General features: G+C 41.1%; 1 protein-coding gene across 1 annotated transcript; it reads right to left on the bottom strand.

Annotated features, from left to right (window-relative positions):
- Positions 1–5,029: 5,029 nt before the first annotated feature.
- H1-2 (H1.2 linker histone, cluster member) lies at positions 5,030–5,813 on the bottom strand. Its single transcript, XM_011742772.3, has one exon. The coding sequence runs from the start codon at positions 5,755–5,757 to the stop codon at positions 5,116–5,118; it is 642 nt and encodes a 213-aa protein (XP_011741074.1). The 5' UTR covers positions 5,758–5,813; the 3' UTR covers positions 5,030–5,115.
- Between the last annotated feature and the right edge of the window lie 6,305 nt (positions 5,814–12,118).

Here is a 12,118-nt window from a genome sequence, read left to right as displayed (position 1 = left end):
TGACACCAAGCTTTAGATCTTCATCTCTGAAGTGTGAATGACAATGGCACCTCAAAGTGCTGTGACAAGAATGTGTTTGAAAATAAATATAATCAGCAACAGTGCTTGGCATATTGTAAATAAGTGCTCAAGAAATGCTAGTTCCCAAAACTGTTGTTGCCACTGTACCCTAAATCCCTATTGTCTTCTGATATCCTTTAGTGATGTAATTCTGTCTTGCAATGGGCCTGTTCATCTCTAGTATGAATTTCAACCACAATGCCTTTTCTACATTTCCCTCAGGCTTACATGGCCAAAATATCCAGAGCTTTGCCTTGGGGTATATAATAAGATATTTCATTTTGTAGCCATGAGAGCACTGTGTATGAAAGTTTGGAATAATGCGCCTGGCACGGTGGCTTACGCCTGTAATCCTAGCACTTTGGGAGGCCGAGGTAGGTGGATCACTGAGGTCAGGAGTTCGAGACGAGCCTGGCCAACATGGCTAAACCCCGTCTCTCCTAAAAATACAAAAAAAATTAGCCGGGCTTGGTGGCAGACACCTGTAATCCCAGTTACTCGGGAGGCTGAGGAGGTAGAATCGCTTGAACCCAGGAAGTGGAGGCTGCAGTGAGCCAAGATTGCACCATTGCACTCCAGCCTGGGTGACAGAGAGAGACTATGTCTCAAAAAAAAAAAAAAGAAAGTTCGGAATAACGCATTACAAGTAGCCTCTCTAGTTTTTATGTTACTCGTAGTTTTATCACACATGAACAATGTCATAAATTTTCATGGTTGAATTATCAGTTGTTTATGCAATATTCATTGACATTTTTGGCTAATCAGCAGTGTTTCTGGAATTATTTGAATATCATTACTGTTCTCCAAAATTATTTTATAAAACTAATTTAAAAATCAAAAATGATATAATTAATAATGTGAAATTAAATATATGTTCTGAAGAATGTCAGGATGTCACCCCCAAATTATTCTACTTTGGCATAAGAATTATTTTCAACTGAAGGCAATTGAAAATCAACAGGTGTAGGAAGAGTCCTCTGTCTTCTCTTTACCCAAATAATGTAGGGTATTTCCCTTTGTGAAGGTGACAGAAATTTCCCCTGTAAAAGTGTCCCCAATTGCTACACCAGGAAAAAGAGAGCAACTCTTATCATTAGATGTGGAACGTTGGCACTGAGATGAATCTGCAAAAACAAACCTTACTACAATTATTTCTATCTTTCATTTTATCTTCCGTGGTTTTTTATTGCCCATGTACTTCCCAGTCACATTCCCAAATTTGTTATCCCATGAAGTGCAAACTCCCTTTCCTTTGTTGGAATGATGTATAAGTCTGTGAGTCTAACTGCTTTTTTAAGGTTTCATTTTTTTTCTTTGTGAACTCTGTGCATGTAATATACTAATAAAATTGTATGCTTTTTTTTCCGCATGTTAATCTGTCCTTTGTCACTTAAAGTTGCAAGACCCTACTCAGTGAAACTAACAGTACAGAAAAAAAATGTTTCTTCATTGACAGTTTGAAAACCTAAATAAAACTGAGGCAAGAATCTTTTTCATCTTAAAATGGCCAATTTTAATTTCCAAATTAATGGTTCATTAGACCTAAGCCAGTCAGCTAGGTGAACAATTGTGATGGAATAAAACAAAACTAAAGGACATGAACAAAATTGAGAAAACATATGGAAGACTGAATCTAAAGGCCAGGTAGAATTGAAAATTTTTCTAATTTTTAACTCTATAAATTAAATGAGTGTGTTTCATTTCACGGCTTTCATCTGTGGAAACATGTTTGCAGAAGACATTCGAGGTTGGGATTAATTGAAAGTATATAACTCAAATAGATTAAGACCCCAAAGGGCATTGAAGGAAAATTAGAAAATCTTCTATTTTTGCTTGGGTTGATTCCTCTCCTGACTAACTCTTAGAGATGATATGAACATCAACTAAATGGGTAGCCATGAAAGTGTCTAAGGGAGAAAGGAACACAGAAGATCAATGTACCGTAACTTTATTTTTATTTATTTAGTTTTTTGAGACAGACTCTGGCTCTGTAGCCCAGGTGGAGTGCAGTGGCATCATCTTAGCTCACTGCAACCTCTGCCTCCCGGGTTCAAGCGATTCTCCTGTCTCTGTCTCCCGAGTAGCTAGGATTACAGGTGTGTGACACCACGCCCAGTTTATTGTGTGTTTTGATGGAGAACTCCTAACCTCAGGTGATCTGCCCAACTCAGCCTCCCAAAGTGCTGGGATTACAGGCGTGAGTCACCGCTTCCGGCTTTTTTTTTTATGACGGAGTCTCGCCGTGTCGCCCAGGCTAGAGTGCAGTGGCGCAATCTCGGCTCACTGCAACCTCCGCTTCCTAGGTTCAAGCAATTCTCTGCCTCAGCTACCCGAGTAGCTGATATTACAGGCGCCTACCACCACGGCTGGCTAATTTTTGTATTTTTAGTAGAGACAGGAGTTCACCATATTGGTAAGGCTAGTCTTGAACTCCTGACCTGTGATCCACCCGCCTCGGCCTACCAAAGTGCTGGGATTACAGGAGTGAGCCACCGCCTCCGGCCTTTTTTTTTTTTTTTTAATTGTGTGATGTTGAGATGGAGAAACAGGAGGAGGTGGGAGGGATCTTAATATATATATGGAAAAATAAAAACATGGAATAACCAGGATAATTCTGAAAAAGAATAATAATGAGAGAAAATTAGCTGTATCAGCTATTCAGCTATTAAAGTCCAGTTATAACATCTCGGTTTATTAAACATGCATTTACATCAGTCTCCCCTTATCTTTGGGAGACTGATGTAAATGCATGTTTAATAAACCGCACAACCAGTGGATGCCTGAAACCACAGATACTACTGAACCCTATATACGCTGTTTTTTTTTTATATATACATAGCAATGATTAATTTAATTTATAAATCAGGCACAGTAAGAGATTAGCAATAACTGATAGAACAATTATGACCACATACTGTAATAAAAATTATTTGAGTCTGGGAACGGTAGCTCACGCCTGTAATCCCAGCACTTTAGCAGGACGAGGTGGGCGGATAACATGAGGTCAGGAGTTCGAGACCAGTCTGGCCAACTTGGTGAAAACCGTTTCTACTAAAAATACAAAAATTAGCCGGGCATGGTGACAGGCCCCTGTAATCTCAGCTACTCGGGAGGCATAGCAGGAGAATCGCTTTAACCCGGGAGGCCGAGGTTGCAGGGAGCCAAGATCGTGCCATAGCACTCCAGCCTGGGTGACAGAGGGAAACTCCGTCTTATAAATAAATAAATAAAAATATAAATTATGTGACTGTGATCTCTCTCAAAATGGCTTACCGTTTTACTTGTGATGATGTGAGATGATAGAATGCCTGTGATGAGATAAAGTGAGGTGAATGGAGTAGGCATGGTGAAGTAGCATTAGGCTTGATAAGGTACTACAGATTTAGGTACTAGTTGAACACCTGTCATTTGTCACATAATCATCTCAGTATTAAGGGTAGCACATAGCACAATGTTTAAAACAGTACAATTCTACCTTAAGAACTGTGGGAATGACTAAAGGAATAAAACCGAAACCTGAGACAGTCCAACTGTCCATGAAATTTTAGCCTATTAGCCTATGACAAAAATAGCCAAAATTGATAGGAGTGTGGAGGGTGACACGGGAGGAAGAAGGGGGAAGCAGAAATGAAAGTTCATAAATGGTCTTGGGAGAAAATATGTCCATATATTAAACCTTACACCAAAATAGAGTTCACCATGTAAACCGTGTTGTAATGTAAAATTAACAACACAAAATTACTTAACCCATGGGAGAATGCTTTTTCCTTCTTCCCTGCCTCTGCCTCCCTGTCTCTCTGCTTGCCTCCCTCCCCTTTCTCCCTTTCTTGGGATGAATCCGTGGTCACTATCACCAACAGAGAAATTAACTCACTACATTCATCATTGTGGAGATGGTAGAATAACTGAGCAGCTTATCTCCAGAAGTCCCGGTCCACATAATTTAGGTCTCACCGAAATGTGCCTATCAGATTTTAAAAGAACCGAATATAAGACGCTAGGTTTTCTGTATTCAGAAGCACCATGGGTGTCAAATAGAGGGAACCATTAACGAAGGCCTTTATTAGAAATGTCTCTCATTTATCCATATACTTTAGTTAATAGTACAAATCGTTCTCCGCGTAGAAACACTTGGACTGCCAAACAAAACACGTTTAAAAGAACTTCGATGTTTAAATGTTGATGTCTGCCTAAACTGAGGATAAGTAACCGTCATGCGAGGACAAAATGGCTGGCTAAAAGTTGTGCTTTCGATACGCTCAAATCTGTCAGTTTAGCGGAACACTACATGCATGATATGAGAAACAAAAAGCTCCCTAGGTCCACGATTGCCTTGGGTGGAGGAAGGGCTATTGCCGCTGTTTATTCAAATGCATTCCTTTGTTGCCACAGGAATGAGAAATTAACAGCAGAGGAATGTAGGACAAAGGTACCTGCACGCACTCTCCTCCCAGGGCTGGATGTTGCCACTACCTCCAGGAGATACCAACTTGACTACCGACAACATGGAAAGCGTCCGAAATCCCGAACGTTAATATCAAGAGGCAAAACTTTCAAGTCACAGAGAAGCAACACACACGGAATAAGCAACGTCTGCCACCATCCAATTAAATATAGAATGAAAGTCATGGACTAGAACGACGGACCAACCCAGGAGCAGGGCGGGACTTTTGAATTATTTTTTAGTCCAATCCGGATATCCCTTTAGACGAAGAAACTGGCTCTTGTTTTGCGATCTTTTCTGCCTTTCACAGGCCTGGGGCGTGGCTGACTGCCATCCCAAAAACATCCGCCAGCGGGAAACGCCTCGAAGCAGCAGTCAGGGACATGGAAGTCGCAGTAAAGGTTTAAGCGCCGTAACCTCACCACGGCCACTATCGAACCCCCGTTACTTATTTGTCTTATCATAAGGTTCCCGTTCGACTAACCTTAAGGAGCAGGGTCGAGCAAGAAAAGGAACAAGGGCAACTAAGAAAAACAAGTATCCAGCTCTTTTATTGAGATCAGTGGTGGCTCTGAAAAGAGCCTTTTGGGTTTTTTGAAGCAGGCGTCCACCTATTTCTTCTTGGGTGCCGCCTTCTTAGGCTTGACAACCTTGGGCTTGGCGGCCTTGGGCTTCACGGACTTAGCAGCACTTTTGGCAGCTTTCTTGGGCTTCGCAACCTTGGCCTTCTTTGGGCTCTTGGCCACTTTCTTGGTCACAGTGGCCGCGGCCGGCTTCTTCGCCTTCTTCGGTGTTTTCTTAGCGCTCTTCTTCGGGGTAGCGCCGCCAGTCGCCTTCCTAGGCTTCTTAGCTGCCCCAACCGGCTTCTTAGGCTTGGCTGCGCCCACTTTCTTAACCTTGGGCTTGGCTTCGCCGGAGGCTGCCTTCTTGTTGAGTTTGAAGGAACCAGAAGCACCGGTGCCCTTCGTCTGCACCAGAGTGCCCTTGCTCACCAGACTCTTGAGACCAAGTTTGATTCGGCTGTTGTTTTTCTCCACATCATAGCCGGCGGCAGCCAACGCTTTTTTCAAGGCAGCAAGAGAAACCCCGCTGCGCTCTTTAGAGGCTGCCACCGCCTTGGTGATGAGCTCTGACACCGGGGGACCAGATGCCTTACGAGGCGGCCCCCCAGATTTCTTGGCTGTTTTCTTCTTTACGGGGACTTTCTCCGCCGGAGGCGCGGCAGCGGGAGCGACAGGAGCAGTCTCGGACATGTTGAGGATCAACAACTCGGGTACAAGTGGCAAAGCGCCGATGAAACAGCGCTTGGGCAGGGCCGCTGTATATATAGAGCGCAGGAGCGCTCTGATTGGTGCTCTGGTGGCCCGCCTGGCTGGCAGGCTCTGAGTCGCTGCGCTGCTCCCAAGTTGTGTTTGTTCCACCTCACAAAAGGGGAAAAATATTAAAATTCCCTGCACCAAATCACCCGGATTTGGTCAGGAAAGGATTTCAGAAGCCTCGGGCTTCAGGCTTTTCATTTATTTTTTCCACAACCACAAAAACAACGCGTCCAGGCGTCCCCAATTCCCCCAACTCCGAAGGAAGTCTGGGGCAGTCAGAGACCACTTTCTGTTTTTCTTATAAATTACCTGTTCGCTCCTTTGCCCCTGAAAGTTCTTTTTCCCAGGGGTGGTTGGGCACATGCTTCCCTTATTTTTGAAAAAAAAAGCGAAATGGTTTCCACCTAAATTTTCATGATAATTCTGTTTCTTCACAAGGGAAGTAACACAGGTCCTGTGTGAATTCTTCCTGCAGACGCACAGGAACTGTGGACTGGGACGAGGATTCCAGGGCCAGTCCAAAGTAATTAGGGAGGGCTGGGAGGGGGTTCATGAGCCTTGGTAGGGTCCGGTGTGGTGGGGGGCTAGAGACTTAAATCTTTGATTTGAAGACATTGAAACCATCAAATCCTTCTTTTCATAGATGGGGGCGGGGCATCCTTTTCACTTCTCTACAGGCGAGAAATTGGGCTCTTTTTAAAAAGCTCTGAGGTCCCCCTCTGAGTTGTGTAAGGCAGGAGGTCTGGCTCTCAAGATAGAGATAATAAAGGAACAAGGGAGATCCCTTAAGCCTGCAAAGAAAGCCAATAGATTTGGCAGTTAGAGGCACTGAGATAATATGTTTTCAAAGAAAACAAGCATTTATTTATTTATTTATTTTCGTACATTGCAATATTAGAGATGAATTTCAGCCCATGAAAATTAGAGGTTACTTTCAGTAACCACACCTTACACAAGTTACCGTACAGGACAATCTCCAGTTTGAAACTCAAATATATCTTTGAATTGCAAATAAAGCAACTGACTTTAATAAAACAAACTCTTGACTTTTAAGATGAACAATATATTTGAAATTTATTTTTTAAATGGCAAAAATTTACACAGAAAGATAGGAAAAGTACCAGAACATGTAATTTATTATAAGATCTTTTGTTGATGAGCTGAAAATCACCTCTTCTTTTCCCCTCTGAAACTATTCTGTTCTCAAGTTTACTACTTTAAGGTTCACTACTTATTTTACTCTCCGACCCCAAGTAATTGCTATTTTTTTCTAGAGATTAAAGGCAAAGTAAGTTGTCTGCCCATACATTTGATATAATTATGGATTTATATTTAGGGACAAAGGTAATATTACAGCTCACCAACAATTTCTACTCAAATATATGTTTTCATGAAAATATGTGTTAGAGAACAGCCTTAGATTGTGGGAAAGTCAAAAGGTATCCTATAAATTGAGTTCAATGAAGAATGAAAAGTGAAACATCTTTTAGACTAAGGGTGACCCCCTTGTTTTATTAAATAACATTTGTCCAACGTTTGGAAACATTGTCTACTTGTGTGCTTATGTCCTCTGGGAATTAACAGTCTAATGAGATTAGTGATGGATGAATTAGCAGTGGTGGAAAAACACTTTAGACCAGCCATTCCTCAGAGTGACAAGGTATAAGAATTATACAAAATTATGTAAAGTATATAAACAATTGAAGCAGTTGCATCATACTAATATATTGTAGTAAAAGAAATAATATAAGGCTGGACCCTGTGGCCCAGGCCTGTAATCCCAGCACTTTGGGAGACTCACCGGGGCGGATCACCTGAGGCCAGGAGTTTGAGATCAGCCTAGCCAACATGGTGAAACCCCATCTCTACTAAAAGTACAAAAATTAGCTGAGAGTGGAGGCACTCGGGAGGCTGAGGCAAGAGAATCACTTGAATGCAGGAGGAGGAGGTTGCAGGTTGCAATGAGCCGAGATGACGCCACTATACTCCAGCCTGGGCGACAGAGTGAGACTCAGTCGCAAAAAAAAAAAAAAAAAAAAGAAAGAAAGAAACAATATAATAACATGTCACTTAGGCCGGGCTTGGTGGCTCATGCCTGTAATCCCAGCACTTGGGAGCACTTGGGGAGGCTGAGGCGGGCAGATTGCCTGAGGTCAGGAGTTCGAGACCAGCCTGGCCAGCATGGTGAAACCCCATCTCTACTTTAAAAAATACAAAAATTAGCTGGGCACGGTGGCAGGCAACTGTATTACCAGCTACTCGGGAAACTGAGGCAGGAGAATCCCTTGAACCTGGGAGGCGGAGGTTGTAGTTAGCTGAGATTGTGTCATTGCACTCCAGCCTGGGCAACAGAGCAAGACTCCGTCTTAAAAGAAAAAAGAAAAAAAAAGAACATGTGATGTAGATCTTATTCTGTACGCAATGAACCCCCTTCTCATTTAAAACTTGGCTAAGTGTATCCACCATGAAAATAGCTATGAGGAGTCTTAATTACCAGGTAACTGGACCTCCTTTCACTATAAATTGGTATCCTGGTTTATAAATCGACAAGTAAATTTAATCACTGTGATTCAGTTCTCTAATATGATTTTTCCAGTCAACTCAAGCTAATCACATCTCTTTACATGCAAGTCTGAAGACCTCAAGCCATTAGGACATCCAGCCACACAGAATCTTGTCCCCAACCTCCTGGCAACATGGTGGAGGCCAGAAGACAGAGAAATATGTAACCAAGCCCTTTCTAGATCCCTTGTAAAGTGTGTTGAAAAAGTTATGCAAAACTTAAAAGCCAGGCAAAAATATTTCTCCGTATCTTTCCAAGCTATATTAGAGAATTATCTAAAAAGTCTACTTATGGTATACGTGATGATGTAACGCAATACTAGACAGTAAAAGAGAATGTGAATCACATAAATACTTTCCAAATTTTTTTTTTTTTTTGAGACGGAGTCTCGCTCTGTCACCCAGGCTGGAGTGCAGTGGCTTGATCTCACCTCACTGCAACCTCCGCCTCCCCGGGTTCACACCATTCTCCTGCCTCAGCCCCCCAAGTAGCTGGGACTACAGGTGCCCGCCACAATGCCCAGCTAATGTTTTTGTATTTTTATTAGAGACGGGGTTTCACTGCGTTAGCCAGGATGGTCTCGATCTACTGACCTCGCGTGATCGGCCTCCCAAAGTGCTGGGATTACAGGCGTGAGCCACCGTGCCCAGCCATACTTTCCAAATTTCTAGTGGTCAAATTGAAAGAATGAAAAGAAACAAGTAAAATTCATTTTAATATATTTTATTTAACTGTATATATCGAAACTATTATCACTTCAACATATAATAAATAAGCTAAAAAAAAAAAGGACAGTTGACATTCTTTTTTTAATAATAAATCTTCAGAACCTGGTGTGTATTTTACACTTTTAGAACATTTTAAATCAGACTAGCTACAGTCCAAATGGTCAGTGATCACATATAGCTAGTGGTACCTTATTGGACAACACTGTTCTACGTGAAAGTAACTCTGACTTGATGTTTATATTTTATTGGGCCCAGATTATCTAAAAGTAAACATTCACTTGTAGAAGTTTAATAAATTAGTAAGGATTTTGTCATAGAGATGGAAATGAATTCTTAGTATGGAAAAAATGACCCCAAAAGTTATTATTGTATTGCCTAATAAGACATTAAACAACTTTATATCTGATTTGCCATTCCTCTTCCTGTATTCATTCTTTCCCTGACCAAATACATATTTTGTTCTCCCGTATCTTCCTTTGACCTAATTGTGATTCTGCTTCCTCATTCATTAATGAGTTAAATCATTCTTTGACACATACACAAGCTCACTATATATAGTACATGTATGTCAGTCATGTTTTTAACTTCCTGAATATTGTACTTTGACACTTGGTTGTTCAATTTGGCGTAAGAGCTCTGAATCAGAACCTTTAGAAGCCATTCTGAAAAACTGGAAGATACAAAGTTTTTGACTATCAACTCCCTAGCAACCTGATATCTGGTTGATGTTCCATGGAAACTGTATTTCTCAAATTTTGAAATAAGATTGAACAAGCCTGTGAGCAACAACAAAAAAAAGTCTATTAGAATGACCTCCAGCCAGGCAGGGTGGCTCACGCCTGTAATCCCAGCACTTTAGGAGGCCAAGGCCGGCGGATCACGAGGTCAGAAGTTTAAGACCAGCCTGACCAACGTGGTGAAATTCTGTCTCTTCTAAAAATACAAAAATTAGCCCAGCATGGTGGCGTCCACCTGTAATCCCAGCTACTTGGAAAGCCAAGGCAGGAGAATCACTTGAACCCGGGAGGCGGAGGTTGCAGTGAGCCGAGATTGCGCCACTGCACTCCAGCCTGGGTAACAGAGTGAGACTCCATTTCAAAAAAAAAAGAATGACCTCCAAGGGAAAGTTCAGATTAAGGATGTGGTCATCCCACTCAAAACTGATGTCCTCAAGAAAGCCACAAACAAATTGAGGACACAGTTAAAATATTGTAATACAATATATTGTGTATTCTTGTATTTACCACACATCATAAATATTATAGGTTGACTAGTTTTGTTTCATGCCACATTTTTCAGGCTCTGGAAACCCTGGTAGAAAAAGTTAAAAATGCAGAGCAAAATATCAAGTCCAAACAGCAGTAATGGGGCTAGAGAGAGACTCAAACAGCCAAGATACATTCAAAAGAGAGTGAGAGGAGTTGTTGGGACAGGTGTAAGGAATGAGGGTGACAGTTGGTTTTTGTTTCATTTTCTCCTTCTACTATACCAGTTAGAGTTCTTTGTTTTTGGTAGAGACAGGGGTCTCTACCAGGGGTCACTATGTGGCTCAGGCTGGTCTCAAACTCTTGCCACCAAGTGATCCTCCTGCCTCAGCCTCCCAAAGTTTTGAGATTATAGGTGTGAACAACCAAGCCCAACCTTGAGTAAGGCTCCGTCAGCTTTTGGATGTAGCTAACCTGATATTAATATATCCTGTATAGGCCAGAACTTTGAATGATTTAAAGCTGCTTTTACCTGATTCACCAATTAATGAGGCTAATAATAACAGCCACCCCACTGGCAGTGTCTACCTTAAAGAGTAAGTGTTAGTGCTGCTATCTGCTTGAGATAAACAATATAGGGACTCCAGGATATTTTCAGCCTAAATAAGAATGTAGGGGCTCTAGTCTGTTGCCTGGCTTCAGCCCCATAAACTTTTTTTTTTTTTTTTTTTTAACATATAACCCAGATCCACAGTTTTGTTTGTTTTTCAATCTTTAAAGGCAAATGGCCAACCATTAGGATATTAAGCCTGACGTTAAATATTTCCTCAACTCAAGGGCAGAGACCAAAGTTACTGTATCTGTATTCCCTAACACACTCTCAAAATGGGTTACAGAAAACAACAGAAAATATATTAAAGCACACAGTGGGAACATAATAAATACATTGATTAGCTGGGTACAGTGGCATGTGCCTGTAGTTCCAGCTACTCTACTCATGAGGCTGAGGCAGGAGGATTGCTTTTGCCCAGCAGTTTGAAGTTGCAGAGAGCTATGATCGAACCACTTCACTCCAGCCAGGGTGACAGAGCAAGACTCTGTCCAGAAAAATAAATACACAAATATAAAATTTTAAAAATATAAATAAATACATAGAAAGTATTACAAAAGGAACAATATATTGCAAAATATATTTACCTAACATTTTGAAATTGCATTATAATTGTATATGTGACATAGGAAACTGGTCATTAACAGCTATCTTATTCTTTTAAGCTTCTTTCAAATGATGTCAAAGCATTTCAGAAAGTCAAACCTACCCTCAAAGGATAAGAATTTGTCAATTGTGAGAATATGCACATTTTTACACCTTCTCAATCTGTGTCTATATGAAGGTGGTTATAAAGCACAAGATGCAAATGTACATTAGGCAATAATTTTCATCAGAATAAGTACAAACATAACACAATGACTATTTTGGAGGAAACATGGAGATGCAAATTTCAATAGATTGGTTGACATTATTTTTTAATATCTAGTTTTTCACTGTGCCGTGTTTTTACACACTCAATGAGCACTCGTTAAGCACAGGACACCAGGAGAAATAATAAAAACTAAGATCAGCCTAGCAGTGTATCCTCTAAAGAACTTATGCCTGGTAGGACAGCTACAGAGAAATGTAACCATCATACAGTGTGAGAAATCTGATAGGAAAGACACAGTCACTAAGAGAACAAAAGAATAAAAACATAAAAGTGTTAATGTGCTGGTTAAACATTTGCTTCAAATATTTACCAATC

This window comes from Macaca nemestrina, chromosome 5 (genome assembly GCF_043159975.1).
Source record: "Macaca nemestrina isolate mMacNem1 chromosome 5, mMacNem.hap1, whole genome shotgun sequence".
Classification (NCBI taxonomy): Eukaryota; Metazoa; Chordata; class Mammalia; order Primates; family Cercopithecidae; genus Macaca; species Macaca nemestrina.
This window is presented reverse-complemented; position numbering and strand designations above follow the sequence as displayed.